The sequence below is a fragment of the Mercurialis annua genome, linkage group LG2 (genome assembly GCF_937616625.2).
Source record: "Mercurialis annua linkage group LG2, ddMerAnnu1.2, whole genome shotgun sequence".
In the NCBI taxonomy this organism is placed as follows: domain Eukaryota; kingdom Viridiplantae; phylum Streptophyta; class Magnoliopsida; order Malpighiales; family Euphorbiaceae; genus Mercurialis; species Mercurialis annua.
This window is the reverse complement of record NC_065571.1, coordinates 48,966,017-48,993,963: the sequence shown is the minus strand read 5'-3', so window position 1 is coordinate 48,993,963 and position 27,947 is coordinate 48,966,017. Positions and strand designations below refer to the sequence as shown.

At 30.8% G+C, this 27,947-nt stretch overlaps 3 protein-coding genes and 1 long non-coding RNA gene across 4 annotated transcripts; 1 reads left to right on the top strand and 3 right to left on the bottom strand.

Moving 5' to 3' along the window:
• Positions 1-2,025: 2,025 nt before the first annotated feature.
• Positions 2,026-7,721, bottom strand: LOC126667145 (flowering-promoting factor 1-like). Its single transcript, XM_050360110.2, has 2 exons — positions 7,423-7,721; positions 2,026-2,252 (listed from the first exon to the last, which is right to left on the bottom strand). The coding sequence occupies exons 1-2, from the start codon at positions 7,607-7,609 to the stop codon at positions 2,110-2,112; spliced, it is 330 nt and encodes a 109-aa protein (XP_050216067.1). The 5' UTR covers positions 7,610-7,721; the 3' UTR covers positions 2,026-2,109.
• A 5,029-nt stretch (positions 7,722-12,750) lies between these two features.
• On the top strand, positions 12,751-15,884 carry LOC126667147 (uncharacterized). Its single transcript, XR_007638098.2, has 5 exons — positions 12,751-12,992; positions 13,301-13,393; positions 14,027-14,172; positions 14,938-15,058; positions 15,710-15,884. It is a non-coding gene; the product is annotated as an uncharacterized LOC126667147 (long non-coding RNA).
• Positions 15,885-22,101: 6,217 nt separating this feature from the next.
• Positions 22,102-22,775, bottom strand: LOC126667146 (flowering-promoting factor 1-like). The gene has a single exon (XM_050360111.2). The coding sequence runs from the start codon at positions 22,483-22,485 to the stop codon at positions 22,156-22,158; it is 330 nt and encodes a 109-aa protein (XP_050216068.1). The 5' UTR covers positions 22,486-22,775; the 3' UTR covers positions 22,102-22,155.
• A 2,478-nt stretch (positions 22,776-25,253) lies between these two features.
• LOC126667143 (flowering-promoting factor 1-like protein 2) lies at positions 25,254-26,071 on the bottom strand. Its single transcript, XM_050360108.2, has one exon. The coding sequence runs from the start codon at positions 25,747-25,749 to the stop codon at positions 25,411-25,413; it is 339 nt and encodes a 112-aa protein (XP_050216065.1). The 5' UTR covers positions 25,750-26,071; the 3' UTR covers positions 25,254-25,410.
• Between the last annotated feature and the right edge of the window lie 1,876 nt (positions 26,072-27,947).

Here is a 27,947-nt window from a genome sequence, read left to right as displayed (position 1 = left end):
ACCACTCTTCTTGATCTTAACTTGCAAACTTCTCCCTCTTTAGCTTGCTCTGGAATTGCATTTGCATATATTTTTATTCCAACTAGAAAAATTAATGTTTTGTATAAATATTTTTGAGTCTCTCAAGTTCTCTTTTGGTAATCTAAAACGGGTCAATCTCACACTCCTACAATGGACTGTAATCCAGCAACAGAGAGAGCCTAAAGTCCAAATTACTTTAGTGAGTAGAAATATTATTGCATACACTGAATGTATTACCATCAACCACAGGATTTAGAATACAGTATAAGTAATGGAAACAATGTTTTTGTTGGTCAAATATAAGATTTTTATTAAGAGCATCCACAGTGGGTGTAATAGAGGGTATAATAGGCCTCTATTACACCCACCATTACACTTTTTCCCATAGTGAGAGAAAGTGTAAGGTTTATTAGTTTAGAACGGTTTCATGATAGAAAACCGTATCATATAGTTTAGTGGGTCCCATTTACTGATTTTTAATAAACAATGACCAATCTTAACAAATATTGTGGGACCAATATATTATACTTATAATGGTGTAATTTATAGTGAAAAAAAGTGTAATATAAGAGGGTGTAATAGAATAATGACTTGGCAAACTATTATACTCATTTTGGTGTAAACCATTGTGGATGCTCTAAGGCAATGCCAACCTTAATTTTTGAGTAAATGTACTAATACTGTGTAGATATAAAATTGGAGTAAAATGCATATAGGCACACTTGTTAAAAGTCAAGACTTTGAACCTGTGATGAAGAAGAGACCTATTCAATTTGATTTACATAGGAAAATAAAATGATTTAGACTTTGATCATGTGGATTCAAAGTGTATGTTAAGATGTGAATACGGTGAATCAAATACTAATTCATAAATGGTGTTAGGAGATGGGGTCACATATCTAAAGTATTTGGTGTAGGTGGCATAAAGTGTGATTGAGCTCTTGAAAGCTATTGAAAAGAAGACTAGAATTGGGATGCTGTCTTAAAAACACAGTTCCAATTGAACACGTGGCATAAGAAACGATGCAGTACCTGAAGTCCCACGTGAAACCCCATAAGCTCTTTACTTGTTGGGGGACCTTTCATTTTAGGGTAGAATCTTCATCTCCCATTCCAATCAAACTCATTTCTTTTCTTATCATATGATCATTGGATGTCTAATTCCATTCATTTATGGTTGAATTATGAACATGTTAATTCATTGCGGTACTTTTGTTTTCTCATACATACAATTAGTACGCAATTTAATCATATTCTAATCACTCAGTTTTAATTGCTAATGAATTATAGTTTAAATATTACTCCTATTATATATTGGGCAGCAATCTACAAATACTTTTTCTCTCCAATTATTAAAAAAAAATCAAATTTAATTCAATATTATAATTTAATTGTAGATTTTATTTTATTTTAACCATTATAATTAAAAAAATCATGTTTTCATTACAAACTATTGTAATTCGAGAAAGCATATATACCATTACCATGTGTATACTTTGAAGAAATATAATCATATAACTAGGAATTTGGTAACGAGATACTTTAAAATTGGCCAAATACACCATTTCACCCTTAAACTTTATTCAATAGACCTATCAGGCCTCTCAACTTTCATGTAAAATAATTATTGGGTGCTATAAAACTTTTTCATTCGTCAATGTCAAAATAAAAAAATTTGCTAATTAATTACCTGGATAGGCAGATTATCAGCAGCTTTTTTTTTTTTTTACAAATACCGGATATATAAGTGAGTAGAGAGAGGAAATGGGGTCATAGCCGAAAAGGTATAAACGATCTTCTTTCTATGTTGTCTCCATGCCAAACTTAAATATCCTTTTCATATTTTGTCCGTTTGTTAGAAACAGACAGCCAACACTTCAATTCAGCAAAGCATTATTGTTAAAAAATACAAACATAAACATAAAGATCCTAATAAAAATTCTGATCCCAGTTCACTTCACACTATTGCAGAACAAATTATTATAGGAACAATAGAAGGAAAGAAATATATATTTATTAAGAGCAATCCAAATTCCAAACATTATTATACAGATACGGATAGATATATATAGGTGTTACATAAGGAGGTTACATATCACGGACATGGAAGATTTGCGGGTTCTTGATGACAATGTCGTACATGTAAACAGAACTGAACCTCGAGAAATCCCATGGAAGAGAGATTAGGTCTATGGAAGAGCGCCTGTGGAATTGGAGGAGATCAGAGTCTCCTCCTATTACAGTTATATTTCCTCTCCTCTTCAGGATCTATATGCACGTGGCAACTGGACATTGGATCATTTGTAGAAGGCACAGATAGCTGAGCTGTTAGTGAGCTGTTAATGAGCTGTTAGTGAGCTGGCAGTTAGTTAGTTTCTGTTACATGCTTATTTCATGTATTTTCTACTTAGCTTGTGTGATAAGCTTCTGATTGTAACTAGTATAAATACTAGCCTTGTAATGCCTTTGCTTCTTAATGAGAATCTGAGATTATAAACTTTAATATGGTATCAGAGCTTTAGCTCTTTTTCTTAGCAGTAACTGCTACTTTTCTTTCATTTTCTTTCTCATTTTCTCAGTAGCCAAACAGCTCGTATCTCTCTTCTCTTTTAAAGCTTCCGCAAACAAATTACAGATTCTGATTCCTCTCCTCTTCTTCTATCTTGCGACAGTAAAATTTTGGAATTTCATCAAGTTTTGACAGATTAAACTCAACATTTCAATGGCTGCTAATGTAAGCAATGTATGGAGACAGGAAGATAATCCATCCAGTTCATATTATGTTCATCCAAGTGAGAACACATCAATTTCTCTAGTTTCACCTGTTCTTAATGGAACTAACTATCATTCATGGTCAAGAGGCATGAAGATGGCATTGATTGCGAAGAATAAGAAGTGCTTTGTTGATGGAACAGTACCTATACCCAGCAAGGACAATCCTCTGTTCAATGTTTGGGAAAGGTGCAATAATTTGGTGTTATCATGGATTTACAACTCAGTGAGTCCTCCAATTCACAAAAGTATAGAATGGATTGATAGTGCTTTGGAAGCATGGATTGATTTGCAATCTCGTTTTTCACAAGGGGATGCTTATAGAATTTCTGATATTCAGGAAGAGTTATATGCTTTCAAACAGAACACATTATCTGTTGTGGAATACTATACTCACCTGAAAGAATTATGGAATGAATTGACAAATTTGAGGCCAGTTCCTCATTGCAGCTGCAATCCACAATGTCAATGTGGTGCACTGGCAACAATAAAAGATTATATGGAGAGTGATTATGTCATCAGATTTTTGAAAGGACTGAATGACAATTTTATTACAATCAAATCTCAGATTTTACTGATGGAACCCTTACCCAAAATCAACAGAGTTTTCTCAATGGCAGTACAACATGAAAGACAATTTGGTATGCCTATTTCTGCTATCACTGAGCCAAATGTGTTTTATGCCAAAACACAAATGGGAAATGGATTATTGCCAAAGCCTCAGTTTCCTGCAGGGAATAGCAATGTGAACTTTGAAGCTGGGAATCAAAAGAAGACATACAACACTGGACAGAAGAAATTTTATGTTCCAGGAACTCAAGGGCTTAAATGCACTTTTTGTGGGATGACAAATCACACTGTGGACTTTTGCTACAAGAAGCATGGCTATCCACCAGGATTTAAGAGCAAAGGGAGGAGCTATGCTAATCAAGTTGAATCAGATCAATCAACTGATAATACTATGATGAACACAGCAACTCAGAATATGCAAACTTTGAATATTGCAGACAATGAACATGAACAAAGGCAGGATAACATGATTCATATGACTTCAGAAGAATATGCAGCATTGATGCATAAGGTTAACTCTTTTGGAATGAACAACAGTCAATCTCACATCAACACTATCTCTACTTCTTTCAATCCTATTCAAAATGACCAAGGTAAAATTTCTTACTCATGCTCAGTATATTCTCAATTGCATCAAAATACTTGGATTGTGGACTCTGGAGCCACTGATCACATAATTTGTTCTTTAAAAAGTTTTTTGAATTATAAAAGAGTTTTTAATGTTTTTGTGCATTTGCCAAATGGTCAAAAAATCCCAGTTGAACACATTGGAACAGTACATCTTTCACCTTCCTTCATCCTTACTAAAGCCTTACACATACCTCAATTTTCTTTCAACCTCATTTCTACAAGTCAGTTAACCAATTCTCAGAGATATTATGTTCTTTTACATTACAATAACTGTTTTATCCAGGATCTTCAAACCTCGAGGATGATTGGTTTAGCTAAGAAAATACAGGGATTATATCACTTAGTGAGACCCTTCAATGATACAACAAAAATGGCTGCATCTTCTTTCACCATCCCAATTGATTCTTCTCAGCTGTGGCACTTCAGACTTGGACATTTGTCTACTCCAAGACTCAAGTTGTTACAAGCTTCTAATCCTAGTATTACATTACCAATTCATAATCATTGTGAGATATGTCACTTAGCTAAACAAAGAAAGTTACCATTTCCAGTTAGTGATACAGTTGTTACAAACATCTTTGATGTAATAAGTGTAGACATATGGGGACCATTTAAAACTGTATCCCACAATGGATATAGATATTTTTTGTCTATTGTTGACAGTAAGAGCAGATTCACTTGGATATCTCTGTTAAAAGCAAAATCAGAAGTTCAATCTTATATACAGAAGTTCATTGCCTTTGTGCAAACTCAATTTGAAGTCAAAGTAAAATGTTTAAGATCAGATAATGGCTTGGAGTTCAATATGCCTAATTTTTACCAAACACATGGTATAATTCATCAAAAGACTTGTGTCTATACCCCACAACAGAATAGTATAGTAGAAAGGAAACATCAACACATTATGAATGTTGCAAGATCTATGAAATTTCAATCTCATTTACCAATCACTTTCTGGTCTGAATTTGTGACTCATGCAGTTCACCTCATAAACAGAATACCCTCTCCTCTTCTTAATAATAAAACTCCTTTTGAGATCCTATACAAAACTCCACCTAACTTTGACAACCTCAAAACCTTTGGCTGTTTGGCTTATGCATCAACCATTTCTGATTTAAGAACAAAATTTGATTCAAGAGCTGTTCAATGTGTATTCATTGGATATCCTCATCATATTAAAGGTTTTAAGTTGTACAATTTACAAACAAAAAATATTTTCATTTCCAGAAATGTAAAGTTTTATGAAACCACATTTCCTTTTAAACAGATTTCAGAAAAAGTTTTTGATCAACCTGTTCATTTAGTTCATGATCCAAATTTTATTGCAATTGATTCTTATACTAATCATGATGTTGATATTACACCTGACTCATCTCTTTCAAACCAACCTGCAATTTTAACCCCATCTCCTTCTATTCTTTCAAACCAATCTCCACCTCTCAGAAAATCTTCAAGAGTTAGAACTGCTCCTCAATTCTTGAAAGATTACCATTGTAATCTCTTATCCTCTTCTCATAACACTGCACCTACTAAACATTCTATCCAAACAGTTCTTACCTATGATCACTTAACCCCTAAACATAAAGTCTTTTCTCTTCACCTATCCACCATTTCTGAACCAAAATCATACAATGAAGCCATCAAATTTGACTGTTGGAAGGATGCTATGCATTCTGAACTCACTGCTTTACAGAACAATGCCACTTGGATTTTGACAGAACTTCCTGCTAATAAGAAAGCCATTGGTTGCAAATGGGTTTATAAAGTTAAACATAATCCAGATGGTTCAATTGAGAGATGTAAAGCTAGGCTAGTAGCTAAAGGATATAATCAACAGGCAGGAGTTGATTTCCTTGATACATTCTCTCCTGTTGCAAAAATGACAACCATAAGGTTATTGTTAGCTGTTGCTGCATCCAAAAATTGGTTTTTACACCAATTAGACATCAACAATGCCTTCCTCCATGGTGATTTACATGAAGACATTTATATGGCTCCACCTCCTGGTCTTGTTCTTTCTACTCCTGGTTCTGTTTGTAAATTGCAGAAGTCACTTTATGGTTTAAAACAGGCTAGCAGAGAATGGCATGCTAAGCTCACTTCTTCTTTACTTGCTAAGGGTTTTCATGCTGCAGCTTCAGATCCCAGTTTGTTTATCAAGAAGGAAGGTACTCTTTTTGTTGTCCTATTGATATATGTTGATGACTTGATTTTAGCAAGCAACTGTCTCTCTGAGATTGCTTCAATCAAGGAATACCTTCATGCCACTTTTCAGATTAAGGATTTGAAAGAGTTGAAATTTTTTCTTGGCTTAGAAGTAGCAAGGTCTCAGTCTGGTATTAATCTGTGCCAGAGGAAATATACACTGGATTTATTAGCAGAAACAGGTTACATAGGTTGTAAGTCATTATCCACTCCAATGGTTTCTACACTCAAGCTTTCTCAAGAGTCTGGTACTCTTTTACCTGATAATTCTCATTACAGGAGGATCATTGGTAAGTTACTCTACCTATGTGCTACTAGACCTGATATTTCCTATGCAGTTCAGCAACTCTCACAGTTTTTGGATAAGCCCACAGACTTGCATTATGCTGCTATGATTAGAGTTTTAAGATACTTGAAAGGGGCTCCTGGACAAGGCATCTTTTTCTCTGCCACTACTGATATGCATCTTAAGGCATTTTCAGATTCTGACTGGGCCACATGTTCAGACACAAGGAAGTCAGTTACTGGTTACTGTGTTTTCCTTGGTTCTTCTTTGATTTCTTGGAAATCAAAGAAACAAACTACTATCTCCAGAAGTTCTTCAGAAGCAGAGTATAGAGCATTAGCTGCAACTACTTGTGAGTTACAGTGGTTACTCTATTTACTTCAGGATCTATATGTTCCTCATCCTCAATCTGCTCTTCTCTTCTGTGATAACCAATCTGCCATTCACATTGCTCAGAATCCTGTGTTTCATGAGCGTACTAAACACATAGAAATTGATTGTCATATTGTTAGACAAAAGTTTCTAGACAAGATCATTCATTTACTTCCTGTTACATCAGCCAACCAGTTAGCAGACTTTCTAACGAAACCTCTTCCTACTGCATTGTTTCAATCCTTTCTTTCCAAGCTGAGCATTCAGAATCTTTATGCTCCAGCTTGAGGGGGGCTATTACAGTTATATTTCCTCTCCTCTTCAGGATCTATATGCACGTGGCAACTGGACATTGGATCATTTGTAGAAGGCACAGATAGCTGAGCTGTTAGTGAGCTGTTAATGAGCTGTTAGTGAGCTGGCAGTTAGTTAGTTTCTGTTACATGCTTATTTCATGTATTTTCTACTTAGCTTGTGTGATAAGCTTCTGATTGTAACTAGTATAAATACTAGCCTTGTAATGCCTTTGCTTCTTAATGAGAATCTGAGATTATAAACTTTAATACCTCCATAATACCTCTCCCACCCTAAACCTCTCAGGATTTGCTCCAGACAAGAGTACGATGATATAGGCTGACCGCTCGGCAAGTGCACCAAAATCTTATTTCTTCTCGACGAAACACTTCCTCGTTTTCCCTCTTCATTCTCCAACGTAAATACTCCATTGTTTTTGAATACCCAAACTCCTGACATTTTTCTCAACCTCTTCTTTTAATTAATGAATTTTTTCTTCTAGTGAATGACTGTAATTTAGGGTTGTAGTAAGCTCTGTAGAGAGTATAGGAGGTGAGTGGATGATGAATGAAGAATGGTGTGGAGGGTTTATATAGAAAAATAGAGGAAGAAAAAAACAAATAAGAATAGGGTTAAGGTAGAGAATCTGGGTCCAATTGGGTATAAATAAAAGGCTACAGAGATTCTTGTAGGGTGTGATCTAGGGCACATGTACCATCTGCGTTTTGTTCACAAGACATGATGGAATCTCTCTTTTCTCCAATGAAACCAAGAATCTAATTTTTTTTCTTCTTATAAAAGATGAATATATAATTAGTTCACGGGATATCCACGTGTGAGGACCTCTTTTTGTTTTTGGCTTAATCACAAAAAAACCCTCCACCTTTCAGCCTCTTTTCAAATACATCCTGACATTGCACCCTAATTTGCACCTTTGGTTTTTAATTCCACCCTCAAGTACTAAATTGATTTCTTCTCCATTTTAAAAAAAATAAAACAAATCATCCATTTTTAAATTTTTGTGTGGAAAAGAGTTCAAACGAGTACTTTATAAGGGTTTTTATGACTTTTTCCCGAGTGAAAAAGAGTCCAATTTAATTTTGAGGGTGGAATTGAAAGAGGAAACTACATAAATCACCACAAGGTGGTATAGATATATGGCTAATATTTAAATTATCCAGATCGATCCATTTCCATGTGGTCGATATCACCAGTCTCCGTCTCTCTTCGGCCCGAGGAGAAGATAAAGCCCAGAAAACCAGAACGATGGGGCGGTATAGTAGGAGGTTTTTTTGGCTAGGTGATTCAAAGAAGAAGGTAAGTCAGAGCCAGCCTCGTTTCGATCAAAAAGAGTTTCCTCAAAATGCTTCTTACGAAGTGGGCCCTTTAACATAACAGAAAATTCAGGATGACTTGGCGAATCCGCTTTAGTAGGTAAGCAGGCATAGGCATACCATTGATTTTGGCTAAATGCCAAATGTGTCCGAAGAAAAAGAGCAAAGCAAACGAAGCATGTCCAAAAGTAAACCAACCCATTGGACTGCTACGAAAAACACCATCGGATTTTTAAAAAATCCAAAGGTGCGAATTAGGGTGCAACTGACAAAATTGCAACATTAAGGTGCAACTGAAAAGGGGCTAAAAGATGAGAATTTTTTTGGTGATTAAACTTTTTTTTTTTTGGGTTTGCAAACTGTTGATAGACAGCTCCAATTTTTGGAGCTTCCATGATCAATTATACTTAAAATGCATGCAACTTATATTGATGTACATAATTTTCAAACACCTACTACTATATATAAATAATTTGAGTTTGAATTATCCATTAAATATTAATATAAATAAGGCTTAATTTCTTAAAAAACTCTCACCTTATACTTTTTTTCATTAATACCCGATCTTGTAAAAATACAATTTGTACCCAATTTAAATTTTTTATGTTTCATCTCTACCTAAAAGCATTAAATTGTACTCTTTTCATTTTAAAAAGGGTTTAAAACGTACTTTTTCTATTTTAAAAATACAAACAAATCCTTAAACCTAAAGAATAATCAAATACATCTAAATAATTAATTAATTTTTTAATTTTATAAATAATAAAAAAATTCGGATCCAACAAAGAACCGCCGCCGCTCCTTTTTCAATTTGGAGAAGGAGATGCTGTTCCTTCTCCAAAAGTGGAGAAGGAGCAGGAATGACGGCGGTTCCTGAAATAATTTTTAAAAAAATTAAAAAAAATTATTATTATTTTCAATTTTAATTTTTGTAAAAAAGATGACATTTTTGTTCTATTAATAATATTAATATCTAATTAGTATATAGGTTAAAAATGAAGAATTGTTTTAAACTCTTTTTCAAATGAAAGAGTATAATTTAATGCTTTTGGGTAGAGATAAAATATAAAAATTCAAAATTGGGTACAAATGGTGTTTTTATAAAGTCAATGTATAAATAAAAAAAAAAGAAAAATGGATTTTTTTTAAGAAATTAAGCCTATAAATAATTATTTGTAGCAAATGGAAAACATTTGCGATTATTTGTAGCAAATGGAAAACAATAGTTTTTTTTTTCCTAGTAATTTTTCTAAACAATTTTCTCTCCCCTCTGTATCAAATAGAAAACCCTAGCCGTCAAGCGTTTCTCCTCTTGTTTTCGCATCGGCTACTGTCAATAGTTTATTTTTGCCGTTGACGGTAGCCATTTCTTTTTTATTGCTTTAAAATAAAATAAATGACCGACTCTTTTTCATCTTTTTCATTTTGGTTGGTAAATCTATCGACGAGGCGGATCAATTTCAATAAATAAAAAATCAGAGATGGATCAAGATCTTTCAAGATTGAAGATGAAATCGTTATAGGTTATATTAGTTTTTTTTTTTTATAACTATTTCACAGCGATTGTCTTTCTTTTTGAAAGTTTTGCCGTTCTTTTTATATGAAAAATTTGTTTTTTTTATGAAGAGTTTGTGAGTGTTCTGTTAGACAGAAAATAATTGGATATTATGTGTTAGAGCAGTTATGTAATTTTGATTTTATTTTGTAAGGCGATCTGCAAATCAAGGTTTATATCTTGTTCCATGTCAGGTCATTAGAAACAGTTATACCTTTCTGAATTCTTACACCTATAACTGCTGTTTATTATTAATGAAAGATTATTCGATTGTCAAAAAAAAAATTTAATCACATGCATAAACGTAGTTAAAGAGTCGGCCTTTTGGACCACAGCGCGCACTACATATATATTATCAAACAAAGCAAAACAAAAAAGAAAATTGGCTGACCACATGAGATCACATGGCTGGTCCTTATTTTCATTTCTCTTAACCCTAATTCCACATTATATAGTGCTTTTTGAAGGAATTAGCTTAATTACCTGTAACATTAGAGCAAATCTAGAAAGAAAAAAAAACGTATGGTGAATAATTGTCTATTTTATAATTTTGTACTCTTTTTCATATTCCACCTTCTCCATCTTCTTCTTCACTTTGAATAATACATAAGGACTCAATTTAAATAACTAAAAGAGTTTGGATCCACTGTCAAAATCTATAATAATACAGGAATCTAAATCATTTTTTTTGCCTTCCTTTTTAAATAAAATTATGGTCATGAATTATGATTATGAAGATATCGAACTGTGAAGATATCGACCTAGAAACCACTAAAACTATGAAATAACTTCTGTTTGATACGATATGAGGATCAAAAGTGCGCTATCTTATAATTCAAATGGTTTCTTCTGATTGTTTTAGAGTAGAGTATGAAATAACCGCTCGCTCGTTGTTGTAATCAGTGTTTTAAAAATCAAACCAGTGGCCAAATCGGTGAGGTCACCGGTTTCCGATTTAACCGGTTTAATAAATTTAATAAAATTTGAAAAAAATTATGGTTTACCGGGTTTTTACCGGTTCAATCCGGTCCAATACGGTTTAAGACCCAGTTTTTTGCCAGTTCTATCCGATCTAACTCGGTCCGACAAAAAAATTCAGTTTTTTCAGTTTTAAATCAGACCACTGATCGGTTCACAATTTAACCGGTCTGACCGGCCGGTCGGATCCGGTTTTAGAAACACTGCCTGTAATGATTTGTTTTTTGACTTAGAGTAAAGTCTTGTTTGTACTAAGATTTAAATAAGAATATAAATTTTAACTTATTTAAAATTCTTTTAAGATGCAATAAACAATTACTAAATAAACAATTACTGTATCTCATATAATTATCATCATTAATTATTATTTTTAATATAACGGTTTTCATCTATATAAATCTCATTCAGGCTAAATAGCAAAAAAAATTTGTTCCATTATATTAAAAAACATAGTCAGCTAAAAAACATATTGCTAGATTTTCCTTTGATGAACAAAATGAACAAACGTAACACGCTAAAATAATATACTATCTCTACCCTTTGTCATACTAGCAACTATTGATAAAATCATCACAATTTCATCATTGCCAAATTAAATTCGATTTAGTCAATGTTGTCTATTCAATCAAATATCATTGCAGCAACATATTTTATAAAATCTTAATCTACTGAATTTACTCGCCAATAACTTTTATTTCTACAAACACGAAGGAAAAATTGAAAAGTCGTTCGTCATATGTGGTAATGCTAACAATCCATAGCATTATATTTAATGGATGTAGAAATTTTATCAATAAAAAAGACCATGATCTGGCTGAATTGACAAAGTCAGTTGAAGGAGGATTCTCTCCGAGTATGTACGGATGCTCTAGGTGTTGCCTTGATTTCTCCAAACAAATAAGAAGAAGGATTGAACTTACTAAAGAAAATGTGGAGAAATAATAACAATAGAATTCCTCTTTCCCCAAATTGGATGTTGAAAAATGTTACTGGTACTTTTAGATTAAAAGTAATTAAATTTTCCATGAATCCAATATTAGTGTTTTGTCAAAATTCTACTCATTTAGATATTATTTAAAAAAATTAGAAATATTATTATTTTAATGATTTTATTAATTGTATTCTGTGTAGAATTGGAATTAACCTATACGATCTCATGCATGATTTATTTAACGGTCAACTGTTTGAATATTTTAAATTTAGTTGAATAAAATTATTTATTTTTTAGTGTTTTTATTTGTTTATTTATTTATAAAATTCGCAGAATAACCATAATTACTTAATGCTTTCTAAACACGAGCAAATGCTTCCGAGACAAGATTTATAAGCTATCATAAGACGTATACCGGCACATTAAAAACAAATTATAATAAAAAAAGTTGAATCTTTGTAGTTAGAGGCAAAGAATGGCCTTTATCAAATTGGTGTAACCTTTGCTAACTTTGGCACCGGATCATAATAAACACCAACCCATTTGCGCTTTGAAATTTAATTATATTTGATATTAGAAGCACTACACCAGAAACCTCTTTTAGCGGCAAAGAGATAGTGATGGTTTTAAACAATGCCCCTAATTAATAACACTAATAGAATTAAGGACGTTATTAGGGATGGTTTTGTAATTCGTAGGTAGATAACAACGGTTCAAACCGTCTCAATATATATATTAGGGTTAAAATATGAATTTTAAAATTTCTTTCAGCTATACAAATTCTCACTTTCACTTTAAACGTTTTTTTCATTCTCGCTTTTACTTCAGTCTCTTTCGCTTTTACTTCAGTCTCAAATACAAATCGATTCGTACAATGTAAATGTTTTAATCGATTCAATGATTAATTACAGAGATCGATTTTTCAACTTGTACAAGGATTAGAAATTAGGTTTTTATCGATTCAGCGATTAATTAGGTTTTTTTTTCATCGATTGAATACAGAGATCAATATATATCAGCGATCGATTTTTTCATTGATTCGAGGTAATTTCTTTTGGTCTCTAAAGAAATCGTTACTTTTAAATTATAGTTTGAAGTTTTTTTTTAAATTAGTTTTTATTTTAGGTTTTAATAGATTGATTATGATTTTGATTTTAGGTTTCATCTTTTGTTTCTGATTTTGAATGACAGCTGGGCTTGATTTTTTCTTTGTATACTGATAGAATTTGATACGGAATTGAGGCTTTAATCTGCTGATTTTAGTGTTGGGTTTCTAAGTTTGAGTTTCTGATTTAATATTAACAAATTTCAGGTGAAGTTAATAGTTTACACTCATTTTACCTCATTTTCAGGTGGAGAACTGAATTCTGATTTAGACTGCTAACATTGTGGTTCATTCTGATTTAAGACTGCTAACTTGTGCTTCTGATCAGGATTACCATCAGGTAACTTTGCTTGCTGTCATTTCAGTGTTGCTATAATGCTCGATTGTTTGTGTGTTATACCTCTTATCTTCAGTTATATATAATAAAAAAATGTTAGTGGTATGAGTTTACTCGAAGGACAAACCATGTTCATGAAAACTAAATCAAACGAGTTTAAATATGCTAACTGGCTTGCTAGTGTGATTATGTCATCAAAGTATCAATGCATAACTTGTTCCACTGAATAAAGTTAATTCATTATGTCTTGAGTTGCTAGTGCTTGTAGTACCTCTTTATATTGAGAGATGAGATCCAGAAACTTCATGAGGTTTTTCCGGTGCTTGGAAAGTGTCAATATTACAACTAATTAAATTTTCAGTAGTCGGTATTTCTTTGATGAAAGGCCAAAATAAATATCGATCTTTATTGTAATAACTAATTAGTGTTTAATTATCATTCATTTTGTTTACTAATGGTTCACAGCTTATCTATGGTTGATCATCATCTTATTATGCATTTTCTTTCTTTGTTTAAAGGCTCAATTATGGGATTTATTTATTAATGGTTCACTGGTTATATATGTAATTTTGAATATAGAAAAATCTTTTTGAATACAATCATCTAAAAAATACAATTCTATGTAATCTTCTCCAGATAGTTCATCATTCTGCTCTAACTGCGAGGCTGAAATCATTTGAAAACCTAACAGAATAAGAAGGAGAAAAATGAGGGGCTTCATGGTGTTTCCGGATTAAGTGAATGAGCGCGGATTTACAATTTGAAAGAAATAATGTCATCAGGTTCATTATGCTCTTTCTACTCCTTTACTTTGTTATTTTTGTGTCTAATTTCCTACCTACCGTCAGACAAGAAGATTATTGCGTAGTTTTTTTTACTTAAACTAATGTTGGCAAGTATGTTGTCCAGTAGGATTTTCAGTTATGAATATGGCTATTGCTAGTGGCTGGTTATAAAATTTAAGCAGAGTTAGGTGCCAAAGATTTTTGACAGGGGCTCAGTTAGAAATTCTAGAAATCACATCCTTTAAGAAACAAACTGGATATATAGGGAGCAAGTAATGTGCCCTGATAAATATGTACTCTTCTGTCTTTCTTTTTCCTTCATGCCATTTTTTCTTTATTTCATAATTCTTCTCTTTATTACATAATTTTTTATGTAATAAGTTCTTAAAAAGTGGAAAATAGCTCCAAGAAGAATCAGACAAGTTTCCATCAATAATTTAGTTAAAATGTATGCAGTTTTTGTTGAAATGAAGTAATGTTTTTGCCATTATTGATTTATCTTTGTTAAAAAGTTGCATTTATTGATTTATCTTATATCAAAGTATGCAGTGCTTTGTAGACTAAATTCACCAATTTGTGAATTGTTAACTGCTTCACCATAATCTCAATCAGAACATTATGCTAATTAGATGATATTAAGCATTGAAGCACCTTCCTTAATCCAAATATTCCACGAGCTTTGCAACAGCCAGAGCCTTTTTTTTTAAGTTTACATTTTATTGATTTATCTTGATTTTATAACTGATTTTGATTTTATTTCAGGTGAAGGATTTTTCTTAGCTGTTATTTGTTGCTGATTCGTTCTCTCTTTCGCTATTCGTTGCCAATCCATTCTCCCTTTCGCTATTCGTTGTCGATTTGTTCTCTGTATCTTCTTCTAAAGGTACTTATAAATAATATTTTTTTTTGTCTGCGTTGTTTTTAGTTTATGTCAAAGATTTTTATTCAAGCTTTACTTGTATGCTAAAGTAAATTTCAAAATGATTACATTTATGGAGAGAATTCTTACTTTAAAATCAGTTTATATGGCAGATCAATCTCTACTGCTCTTATGCTTTCCTATTGCTGTGTTGAAAGTAATAGAAAATGTGGATTTCTGACATTTGGGGATTGGGATCCGAGTTCTTATTTTTTTGTCTTCTTTTCCACTATTGAAGATGACTACACATCATTTACAGGGTTTCAAATTCCATTTTAAATTTCCCTGCAACCATCATTTACAGAGATTGGGATCTGAGTGCTTGTATTTAATCTCCCTGCAACCATATCAAGTTATTTACATCCAAATACATATATGAAGTTGTATTTTCGTAGTTTCAATTTTGAAGCTGTTTATTTTCGTAGTTTGTTTATTTTAGTAGTTTCAGTTCTAAAGTTGTAAGTAACTTCAGTTGTTTGCTTGATTGTAAGTAACTTTAGTTATTTTATAATTTTAGCGTTAAGTTTTATATAATAGTATGAGTGAAAGTAATCCTAATCTTAGAAATCTTTGACTATAAATGTATTCTAATTCATAGTTTTCTCGTGAATGTAGGATATTATTGGAAGGATACATAGAGATTCGGAGAAGCTATGGATCAAAAGCTACAAGATATGAAGCACGTTCAATTTTGAAAATTTTTAGACAAGAAATTACTCTATTGATTCTACTTTAACTTGTATATTACAACTAAGGATACGAATTAAGTAGACATTATATTGAAAATATATGAAATAGATATTATAATTACAAGTTTATGTGTTTGTTTTTATTATTGATATTTTAGGTTTTAAGTGTCACATATCGATTATGTGTTTGAAGTATATTTGGAAAATATTCATTTTCTAAAACTGTTCTTCAATTTTTTTTTATCTTTACTCGTAGGGGCGGTTTAAACCGCCTCAACGAATAAACAAGAGACGGTTACAACCGTCTCTGGATTTTAATAAATTCTTCTTTATTTTATAGGGGCGGTTATAACCGTCTCTAGATATCGCCTCAATAGAAAAACTTACCCCGGCGGTACCTAAAACCGTCTCTAATTTATAGTTACGGCTACATAGGCGACGCTCATGTGGCGGTTAGGAAAAGTGTCCCTAGTTTTTGTAGAGACGGTTAAAACCGCCCCTAGAGGCAATTAAAACCGTCTCTATAGGTAAGATTTGGTGTAGTGAAGGCAATATAGTCATTGAACAGTTAATTGACAATTCATAAAATATAGAAAAATGATAATTAATTAATTAAGTAATAAATACTCAGTTTGTTTTGTAATATTATTTTGAAATTTTTGTTTTCAATTGTCTTTTTATTAACAGTTGGTACAAAAATAACTTATGCATTAAGTAAAATTGAACCGGACAACGATTTCTAAATTAAAGAATGTCATATGTTAAAGTGTGGATGTGGAAGTTTTAACCCAGAATCATCAGGGAGCTTTCTTGCCATAAAAAAATTATTGCACGCAACTGTTGCATTATATCATTTTTACAATAAACTAATAATGCGTTGGTTATTTGAAAAATTAATAATTTAAAAATTTAAAAATAACTAAAAAAATTATTTGTAAATATTTATTGATTTGTTGTAATGACACAATCTATACATGAAATAAACAATGAACAAAAGGTCAACGCGCCCTCTGAACTTGTTACACGGGATCATCTAACCCAATTTATATTTTTTTGAGCAACGAATCCCAAAACTCTTCATTTTTGGGTCAAATAACTCTATAATTTATATTTTTATTTCAAAAAATAAATTTAGAATAATTATATCGCAATAATTATGGAAGTATTTAAATACTTCTTTTATATCTCTCACCTCCGATTTATATTCTACACGTTTTAAAAATACAATTATGGAATTATTTGACCCAAAAATAAAGAGTTTTAGGATTACTTGCTCAAAAAAGTATAAATTGCGTTAGATGACCCCGTGGCACAAGTTTAGAGGGCGCGTTGACCCTTTGTTCAATAAACAATCCTCACCGTAAATATCTCATAGAAATTTTTTAGTTGTGATTTTATAGTGATCAAATACGCACACCTAAATGGAAAGAAGACATGCTACTTGGTAGGATTGGGGTCACATGTCTAAAGTATTTGGTGTAGGTGGAATAAAGTGAGATTAAAACTCTTGAAAGCTATTGAAAAGAAGACTCATGCTCTCTTAAAAACAGAGTCCCAATTGAACACGTGACATAAGAAATGACGCAGTATACTTACAATCCCACATCACGTGAAGCCCCATAAGCTACTTGTTGGGGAACCTTTCATTTTAGGGTACAATCTTCATCTACCATTTCCAATCAAACCTAGACTCATTTCTCTTCTTAATCATATGATTGGATGTCTTTTTCCATTCATTTTTTATTGTATTATGAACTTTTTTTTCTTTGCTTTTTTTTAAATATAGCCTACTCTAATTATTAACGGGAATTAACGGGAGTAAATATTAAACATATTTTAAATACACACTGCCCGTAAATATTGAGGATCGAACTCCCAACTTCATACACATATCATTAGAGTTTGACCAACTAGATCAAGCCTTCAAGTGTGGACTATGAACTTCATAAGAGTACTTTTATTTCCTCTTCCATACAAAAAAAAAATCAGTCATCTATTCACTAAAATATTATAAAATTTGAGAATTGTAGGTTTTATTTTGTTTTTACCGTTATACTTAAAAAAATCATATTTTCAGTACAAAGATTCGAGTATGAAAATATTTTCACGCGAACATCGATGTAATCAAAGAGAAAATATTTTATAATGGCTAAAACTAAGATTCGAATTTAACCGGTTCGGTCCGAAAAGCTAAAAGATTCGAGTTTAATCGATCTTTGAATGTATAGATGGGTACTTTACAGCTCGATATTTTAACCGGTTCGGTCCGAAAATCTAAAAGATTCGAGTATGAAAATATTTTCACGCGATGTTCGAATCTTTGAATTTATAGATGGGTACTTTACAGCTCGATACTTTAACCGGTTGGTCCGAAAAGCTGAACAGGGTTTGATTAAACTAAATTAAAACATTAATCTGGAGGTTAAGAAACTCAAGCGAGATTAATATTTAAACTACTCCTACTCCTAAATTAACCAACCGCGGGGGTTGGGGATAGAAAAGCGCATGGCTTTGAAGTTTATTTTTTGATTGATTTGAGTGGTCTAATACAAACCTAAAACTAGCTATTTATAGGGGACAAACTTTAAAATAAAAAACCTAATCTAATGAGATATAATTTCTTATTTAGATAAATATTAAACTAAATAACTAAGATAATGACTAAAAATAAGATAATGACTAAAAAAAGATAACTAATAAGTTAAGATAAGAATAAAACGATAATTGATGGCTTTTGGATTCAAAAATCCGAATTAGCCCATATGAGCTCTTTTTGGGCCAGTGTAAATATGTACTATAATTTTTTTTTGAGAAAATTACATATGTGGGCTAGATGCGGGCTTTTATTACAAATATACTAAGCAACCTATTTATTTTCATTAATGCTAAATTTTTGTTTACATCAATGAGTTAACAACGGTGATTATTTACACTACATACATACTTCTTCCTTTCCTTACATATGGGCAACCTAATTGAAAAAATAAATAAAAGAACAACACATGTATAATTGTCTTCTTCTCCATTCCAATTTTTACTAATTTTTTTATTTTCTTTCTCTCTTTTATTAAATATAATTATTTTAACCTTTAAATTTCAATTTCTTTTCTTACTTTCATTGACATGCACATTTGTAATTTCAAATTTATTTAGATCAACTTCTTTTTCTTCTTATCCTTAATTTTTAACTTCGAACAATATTTTTTTTTTGCTTAACGTTTAAATTATTTTTTATAAAATGGATAGACCATGTAGAAAAATAAGGAGTAACAATTACTATCAAAATCATTGGCAAAGTACAGGTTGGGTTCTTGGGTATTAAAATTTACTATTTTTCCACCATTGTTAGTTTTTTAAAGATCTAGAGATAAAATATTTTTGGGTTGTGTTGAGTTACAGAGGAAGAGCTGGTGAGATTAATGATGAAGATGGTAATGGTGAGTGTGAATACTGAGTTATTTGAGGAGTTGGAAAAAGTTATGAAAATGCCCTTAAAGTTATAGTTTTATATCATTTTAGTGCAAAGGTTTTTTCAATTCTGCCATCAATGAAAATTGTGCATCTTATTTAAATAATCATTTAGATTTAGTTGTACATCTTTGATTTTTTATCAGCTTTTTCTTAATTAAGTGATGATGATGGGCAATTACTTCTCAAATTACTATAAATATCTTTATATTATTTAAAAGATGTTTATTTTTTATGCATTGTGTGATATCTATTAGTATATTATTGTTTACTAACTTCTCTCACGTGTTTATTTTTATTTGCAGTTTATGATTTCAACAATATCTTTAGCGAGAAGTTAATGGATTGCCATAGATGACAATCATGAATGACAAAGGGATATTGTAATTTTGTTATTTTTCACAGGAGATTGCTCCATTAATTTGCTATGATAAATGAATTAAATATCATTTTACTCAACAAACACATGTATTGCGGTAAACTAAGTAGAAATCTATTGTTCAAATGTTGATTACATTTGATTTGATAATTGTAAATGTTTGTTGAATAGTATTGAGTTCAGCTCTTATTTCTTATATTTGTGCTTTTTTTTCTCTTATCAATTATTGTAATGTTTGGTGATTTGGAGAACACGTTTTTCGATGTTATGATGTGAACATAGTAAAAGCAATTAGGAATTATTGAGGAGAAGCAACCGAAAAATACAAAGCACGACGTGGACAATATATATATCGGTGCTAAATAGATTTTAAGAGTTGGAATCTATTCACTTATGCTAATTTCTTGTTGCTAGAAAAACTCATCCTAATTTGATGCATAATAAATAGATGTATTATTAAAATTATATTTTATATGTATTATTTATGTATTTGAGATGTATTATTTATGTATTTAAGATGTGAATAAATTGTTTTTTATATTGCTATTTTAAATAATTATAAGATTCAAAAAAAGAAAAAGATTTTGTATCAAATGTGTTTCATAGATGTATTTGAGATATATTTTTTCAATAAGTTTTATTAATAGTATGTGACTGTCTTCGAGATACATCTTCAATACATTTCAGATATATATGCTATACATATCAGATACATATGTTATACATATCAGATACATGTCAGAAACAACTCAAATACATTTATTTTTAAATATATATTAATTCATCAAACGTGTTTGACATGTTTTTTAGAGGTATTTATTAGATAAATTGTTAATATAGAATTTATACATGATAAATATATCCTTAATATGCGTCTTCTCGTTAATGGTGGTATCTCAATGCCTGCAAGATTCATTTTTGGTACATCTCCTATACATTTTCGATACATCTCGAATACATCATCAATACATATCAGAAACAGTTCAAAGAATATTTAAATATATATTAAATAAGTATATATGTTTTAAGATGTATTTTTAGATGCATCTTTCGTATATAATTAAAACATGATAAATATATCACTAACACGTATCATTGATAAATAATTTATACTATTTATAGATCATGTGATATATTTTTTATTTTAATATATGTTATAGATAAATTTCAACTACTCGTAAGTTATATATTCAATGTGTTAAATATATAACTCAAATACAAATACTATACATATTTGACACATCTTTTGTACATATTCGATAGATCTATGATAAATTATCGATAGATCTCTGATACATCGTGGATAGTAGTGGTTGTAATGTATTAGAGTTGACAAATGAAAAGAGTCATGAAGTAAATTGTGTCCGTTTGAATAGTTTTTGAGATACATAAATAATGCATATTAATAATATAGTTTTGAGACACATAAATAATACTATTAATAATATATATAATATTTTTATCAATGGCGATGAATTTGATGAAGGGGATAAATATTGTTATTAGTTCTTTTTTTGTATATCACATGTATATAAAGATGTTTATATTGATAAAAGTCGAGTTAAAAATCATAACTTATTATTTTCATGCTTCAGTTTATAGTGAATAGTAACATATCCAAATGTTATTGATATTATTTGATGCATGAATTTTAATTAAAGCACGTGATACATATATCTTTTAATTTAAAATATATTATACATACACCTTAAAGACACATAAATAATACATGTTAATAATTTATTTATTTATTTATTTTTGTTTTAGAAATAGAAAAAATAATAATCAGATATATCCTTGATACATATCTGATACATATCAGATACATAAATGATACATGTTTGAATAGTTTTGGAAAACCGACGCTTGACTGACCCACAATTCTGACGCGCGTGTCAGACGCATGTCAGACGTGTTTTTGACCTATTATGACGCGTTTTTACCTTTTTTTATTTGTTTTGTGTGTACCACGTGTTGCATTTTCATTGGTTAGGTATTAAATGTAAAGTTTTAGTTTTTTGAGGTGCTCATGTAATATTTCAGCAAAGTTAGCATTTTTGTTATTTTCTTATGTTTTTTGAATAGTTTTGTTATTTACTCAATTTTTTTCATTCATCAATGTCAATTTTTTTTTCTACTTACCTAGATGGGTAGATTATCAGCAGCTTTCTCCATTTTTATAATTATATTATATGATATACAAGTGAGTCAAGTGACTAAGTGAGTAGAGGAAATGGGGTCGACATAATTAAACGAAAAGATATAAACGATCTTATTTCTCCGTTGTCTCTATGCAAAACTTAACTATCTTTTTCATATTTTGTCTGTTTTTAAGAAACATACAGCTAACACTTCAATTCAACAAAGCATACTATATTATTGTTATGTCTAATAAAATTCCCGATCCCAGTTTACTTCACACTATTACATAACAAAATGTAATAGGAACAGTAAAAGGAAAGAAAGGGAAATTAAGAGCAACCCAATTTCCAAACAGACACGGATATATAGGTTATGTAAGGAGGTTACATATCACGGACATGGAAGACATGAGGGTTCTTGATGACAATGTCGTACATGTAAACAGAACTGAACCTCGAGAAATCCCATGGAAGAGAAATTAGGTCTATGGAAGAGCGCCTGTGGAATTGGAGGAGATCAGAGTCTCCTCCATAATACCTCTCCCACCCTAAACCTCTCAGGATTTGCTCCAGACAAGAGTAGGATGATATAGGCTGACCGCTCGGCAAGTGCACCAAAACCTTATTTCTTTTTGACGAAACACTTCCTCGTTTTCCCTCTTCATTCTCCAACGTAAATACTCCATTGTTTTTGAATACCCAAACTCCTGACATTTTTCTCAACCTCTTCTTTTAATTAATGAATTTTTTCTTCTAGTGAATGACTGTAATTTAGGGTTGTAGTAAGCTCTGTAGAGAGTAGAGGAGGTGAGTGGATGATGGATGAAGAAGGGTGTGGAGGGTTTATATAGAAAAATAGAGGAAGAAAAAAACAAATAAGAATAGGGTTAAGGTAGAGAATCTGGATACAGCACTTGGTCCAAGTGGGTTCAAATAAGAGGCTACAGAGATTCTTGTAGGGTGTGATCTAGGGCACATGTACCATCTGCGTTTGTTCATATGACATGAGGGAATCTCTCTTTTCTCCTATGAAACCAAGAATCTACAATTTTTTCTTCTTCTAAAAATTGAATATATAATTAGTTCACGGGATATCCACGTGTGAAGACCTCTTTTGTTTGTGGGTTTGCCAACTCTTGATAGACAGCTCCAATGTATAGTATATATACTCCTTTTAAAATTCAAACTTTACCAATTCTGTCCAACTTTAAATTTTCAATACTTCTTTTTGTTTAATTAGTTATTTTGATGAATTATAGAGATTTAGATGAAAAGATATCCACTTCAGCTAATTCCTTTCTATGAAAAGCAGCGGAATCATTGCATTTTGTTTCCAGGGAGTTGTAAATCTATAGTTTCTTCCAAGACAAAAAAGGCAGCAATCAATTAGGATGCCAATTTCACATGTCTCTTGCTTGATTTTTAGAAGACAAACAAGTTGTGTTTGTGTTGTGGGGACTTTGTTCTGAATTTATGAAATTGGAGTATAAAACATTTAATATATTTTTGTATGATTAATATACAATATTGATTCCTGACATATATTTTAATTTATATAAATTTTATTTGTAAAATTTTTAATTTTAGTTTAAATAATATTTTTTTTCTACTGTTTTAGTGTATATAATATATTTTTTTGTTTTATTTTTATTTATGTTTAATTTTTAATACTATATAATATCTATCTTGTTTATATTATCAAAGTCAAAAAAAATTAATGACAAATAAATTCACTTTATACAGATAACTTCATAATCTCTTTAATTTGTTTCTTTGTATTTTTTTTACATTCATTTTTACTAGCAATAAATTTCATAGTCATCAAATCTACCTTATAAAAATAATTTTTATGATATGTTTAATTGTTATTTTTTATTTATTACTTTATTTTATATATTTATTTTTGATAATTTTGGAGATCAGAGGGAGCGGTTGTGGGAAGAATTACTCATGACCTTAGCAGTTTTCTGCTAAGTGCTTATAGCATTTGAGATATATCACATTGGTAAATCGTCCAATCGAATTAACCGACCGAACCGCTAAATTTTGCTCGGTTTGATTTTGCTAAAATGATTAATTCGGTTTTATATAAAAAATCGGTTATTTGGCCCAGTTTAGTTTGAATTTTAAATTATCCAAATTAGCCGAACTGTCCGGATTAACAGAAATTTGAATTTGTTTTGATTTTCTTCTCACAATATTTCGGATTTAACCGATCTATTTGGTCGGTTCGATTTTTTTATTAAAAAATGTATATAGTCGAGCAGTTAATTCGGTTAATTAGTTAAGTTTCGACCGTACTGACCAAATACTCACCCCTAGCAATTTATATATACTTTATAAATATTTTTAGTGCTAATAGATTTTACTGTCAATTAATTTACTTTTTGTGAAAAATTGATGATTTGTTTAAATAATGATGTTTATTTTTATTTTTATATAGTATAAATCAATGAATCGGGGTCACATGTTCAAACTATTTGGTGTAGGTGGAATAAAGTGTGATTAAACTCTTGAAAAATATTGAAAAGAAGATTAGAATTGTCACGATGCCTTAAAAACACAGTCCCAATAGAACACGTGGCATAAGAAATGAAAGTCGTAGCTGAAATCCCACTTCACGTGGAATCACGAATCCTTTACTTGTTAGGGGACCTTTTTATTTTAGGGTAGAATCTTCATCTCCATTCCTAATCAAACCTATATAAACTTCTTTCTCTTCGAAATGATATGATTGGATGTCTGATTCCATTCATTATTTGATTGGATTATGAACATTATTTGACTTACTGTACTTGGTTTTATCTTCCATACGATTGAATATGTCATATCATATATGTGTACTTTTATATACTCGAGTCATATAAATTAGGGATTTGGTATCGTCAATGACGGAGCTATAATTTTAACATACTAATATATAATATATGAAATAGGCAATTTTAAAAATTAGAAAGGTTAAACTGTAAAATATTAAAAAAATTGATGTTAATTTGACAATTTTAAAAATTTAGAGAGGATCATGACACTTCCATGCCTGATGCCTCCTCCTCTCTCCATCATTGGGTATCATGGTAGTTTAAAATTAGGCAAATACATCATTTTACTCTTGAACTTTATTTAATAGACCTATAACAGCTCACAACTTCCATGGAAAATAATTCTGAAGTGCAATCAACTTTTTCATTCGCCAATGTCAATTATATAATGAATCATATAAAAAGAGTTAAAAGGAGTTATAATTAAAATAATATAATATTATGGCAGTAGGTCAAAGGTATTGAGGTAGAGAAATAAATGCATGATTTGTAAATGGGGCATGCAGCCAAAAGGTATAAATGATCTTTTTTCTGTGTTGTCTGTATGCAAAATTAATTATCTTTTTCACATTTGTCTGTTTGTTAGATACAGACAGCTAACACTTCAATTCAACAAACCATTACTATTAAAGAACACAAAAACATAAGATGCAGCTGAGCTAGCATATTTTAGTACAGCTTCCACTTTATTGTAAAAATCCCGATCCCAGCTTCCTTGCTAGCTAGTTGACTTCACATTTTTACAGAACACATAAGCAATTTAAATTCAAAGCATTGTTATACAGAGACTAATATATAAATGAGGAGGTAGCTAGGTTGGTTACATATCACGGACATGGAAGACATGAGGGTTCTTGATCACTATGTCGTACATGTAAACAGAACTGAACTTTGAGAAATCCCACGGAAGAGAGATTAGGTCAATGGAAGAGCGCTTGTGGAACTGGAGGAGATCAGAGTCTCCTCCGTAATACCTCTCCCAACCTAAACCTCTCAGGATTTGCTCCAGACAAGAGTAGGATGTTACAGCTTTACCGCTCGGCAAATGCACCAAAACCTTATTTCTTCTCGACGAGACACTTCCTTGCCTCCCCTCTTCAGCTCCAGGATTCTCCAACCTAAATACTCCATTGTTTTTGAATACCCAAACTCCTGACATTTTTAAATAATGTGTTATAATAAATGACTACTGTTTTAGTTTGTTGGTGTAGTTTAGGGTTTTGGAAGTGGATGATTGATGAAGAAGAGATTGGAGGGTTTATATAGCAGCAAAAAAACAAATAAAAATAGGGATGTTGGGGTTAAGGTAGAGAATATAGATAGAGTGGGTCCGAATGGGTTTAAAGAAGAGGGTACAGAGATTCTTGGAGGATGTGATTTAGGGCACATGTACCATCTGCATTACAGAAGATGAAGGAATCTCTGTTTTCTCTTTTGCAATCAAGAATCTTCATTTTTCATCAAAAGTCAATCACTGTGAAGACATCTTTTGTTTGTGGGTTTGGAAACTCATGATTTTTGCAGCTTAATTCTATTTATAACCTTAGCCTAAAGAGCGGGCAAGAGGACCACAGCGTGCACTATAGTATATATTTGGATTATTTGATTATATAAGAAAAGATTGGATGGCCATATGAGATCACATGGCCTCCCTCAACTGCTCCTTCAATAGGGACTGTTCTTACAACTCCGCCATTTTCATTTCTATCCATTTTTAATCTTAACTCCACAATATTAAAAGCCTCTTTTAAGGAATTACATTTCGAGCTGATTTAAAACAATATTATAGTCCTAAGCGTATAAAATATATCCTATTTTAACTGATAATTAAAAGAAAAAAAAGCGTTTATAGAAAGAATGATCTAACGACCTAGCAGATTGCTACTCAACGCTAAATTAATAGTCGCTCATTACTGGATTTTAAATAGAAGCGGTATAGGAAAATTAAGTTTAAAATTTGTTATTTTCTAAAAGTGGATAAAAAAAATATTCATAAAAAAAAAGTGGATAAAAAATTTAGGATAATTTTTTTTGTAAAAGTGAACAAAATTGTTGGAAAAAGAGTATAAATTAATTATAAATATATTTAAAACTATTTTATAAAAAATTAATTAAATTCATAAAATTTTATAATTATGATTATCTTTTTACTTTCTAAATCCAACAGCTGTCTGTCATTCTTGGATTATTTGGATCTCCACTTCACCTCCTTTTTTCTATGAAAAGTAGCAGAATCATTCTACTTTTAACTTCTAGGAAGTTCTAACAAATCTATATCTATAGTTAATTTTTCAAAAAAAAAAGCTCACTTGGCACCGATCAGGATGTCAATTAGAGATGGTCACGGCTCATAATCCGACGGTTCCGGTTTAAGAAAATATAAAACCGGTCCGGACCCGTCTAAATGACAGTTTTATGCCGGTTCAAAAAAATAAAAACAAAAATTTAATCATTAAAAAATAAAAAAATTTAAAAATAATGATGAAATAGTTAGAATAATTATAGTGAACATATAAATAATTTGTAGTGAGTTTATAGAGCTATTAAATCTTATTTGTAATTTTTATAATTTTTTTATAAATTTTAAAGATTAAAATTTTAATTAAATTGTATAATATATATATTAACTAAAATATATTATAACAAATATTAATAGTATAACATCAGATTGTTATCAATTACCAACTCTTATTAAAGATTGCAAACTTGTGAATTATTTAGAAAATGAAAAAATTCGGACATTTTGGACTCACAGAACTTATACTCATGTTAAATTATTCAGAGCACATTAAACTTGTCCAAAAGGTTTCAAATGTTCATTCTACTAATTAATTTGAAAGACTCGGATTCTGCTTCTTGGTGATGATCACCTCATCAAATTATGGCATCTACGTAGCTAATTAATCAATTAATTATTAACGAGTAAATCAGATATATTATACATCGATATTTAATTCTAGGCCTAATCATCCGAAACGCTCATTTTCAATTGTTTTTATTTATAACCTCACCTTTTAAAATTTTCAATTTTACACCATTTTTTAATTTTTACTTTCAATTTTAGCCATTTGTCTAAATCGGAGTGAATTTTTTTAAATAAATCTGTCATATATATTGTTATTTATCAAAAAAAACTATCATATTATTTCAAATTAAAAATTTACTATATATGATAAAATGTAAATTCGAACAATATGAAACAATATAAAAGAATGTAGATAAATTGTTTACAAAGAAAAGAGAAAACCGACAATTTTTTTAAAAATTAATGAAAATTGTCGAGCAGTTAATGATGATGAAAGTTTCTTTTGAAATAGCAAAATGAACTTATCTACTACAATTGTAGTCTTTTTTTTA

Excerpts from the sequence above, each read along its gene's own strand:
- LOC126667146 (XM_050360111.2), bottom strand. The coding sequence starts at position 22,485 with ATGTCAGGAGTTTGGGTATTCAAAAACAATGGAGTATTTACGTTGGAG.
- LOC126667143 (XM_050360108.2), bottom strand. The coding sequence starts at position 25,749 with ATGTCAGGAGTTTGGGTATTCAAAAACAATGGAGTATTTAGGTTGGAG.
- LOC126667145 (XM_050360110.2), bottom strand. The coding sequence starts at position 7,609 with ATGTCAGGAGTTTGGGTATTCAAAAACAATGGAGTATTTACGTTGGAG. Across the intron at positions 2,253-7,422 it reads GTGGGAGAGGTATTATGGAG|GAGACTCTGATCTCCTCCAA; the intron begins GTATTAAAGTTT and ends CTGTAATAGGAG.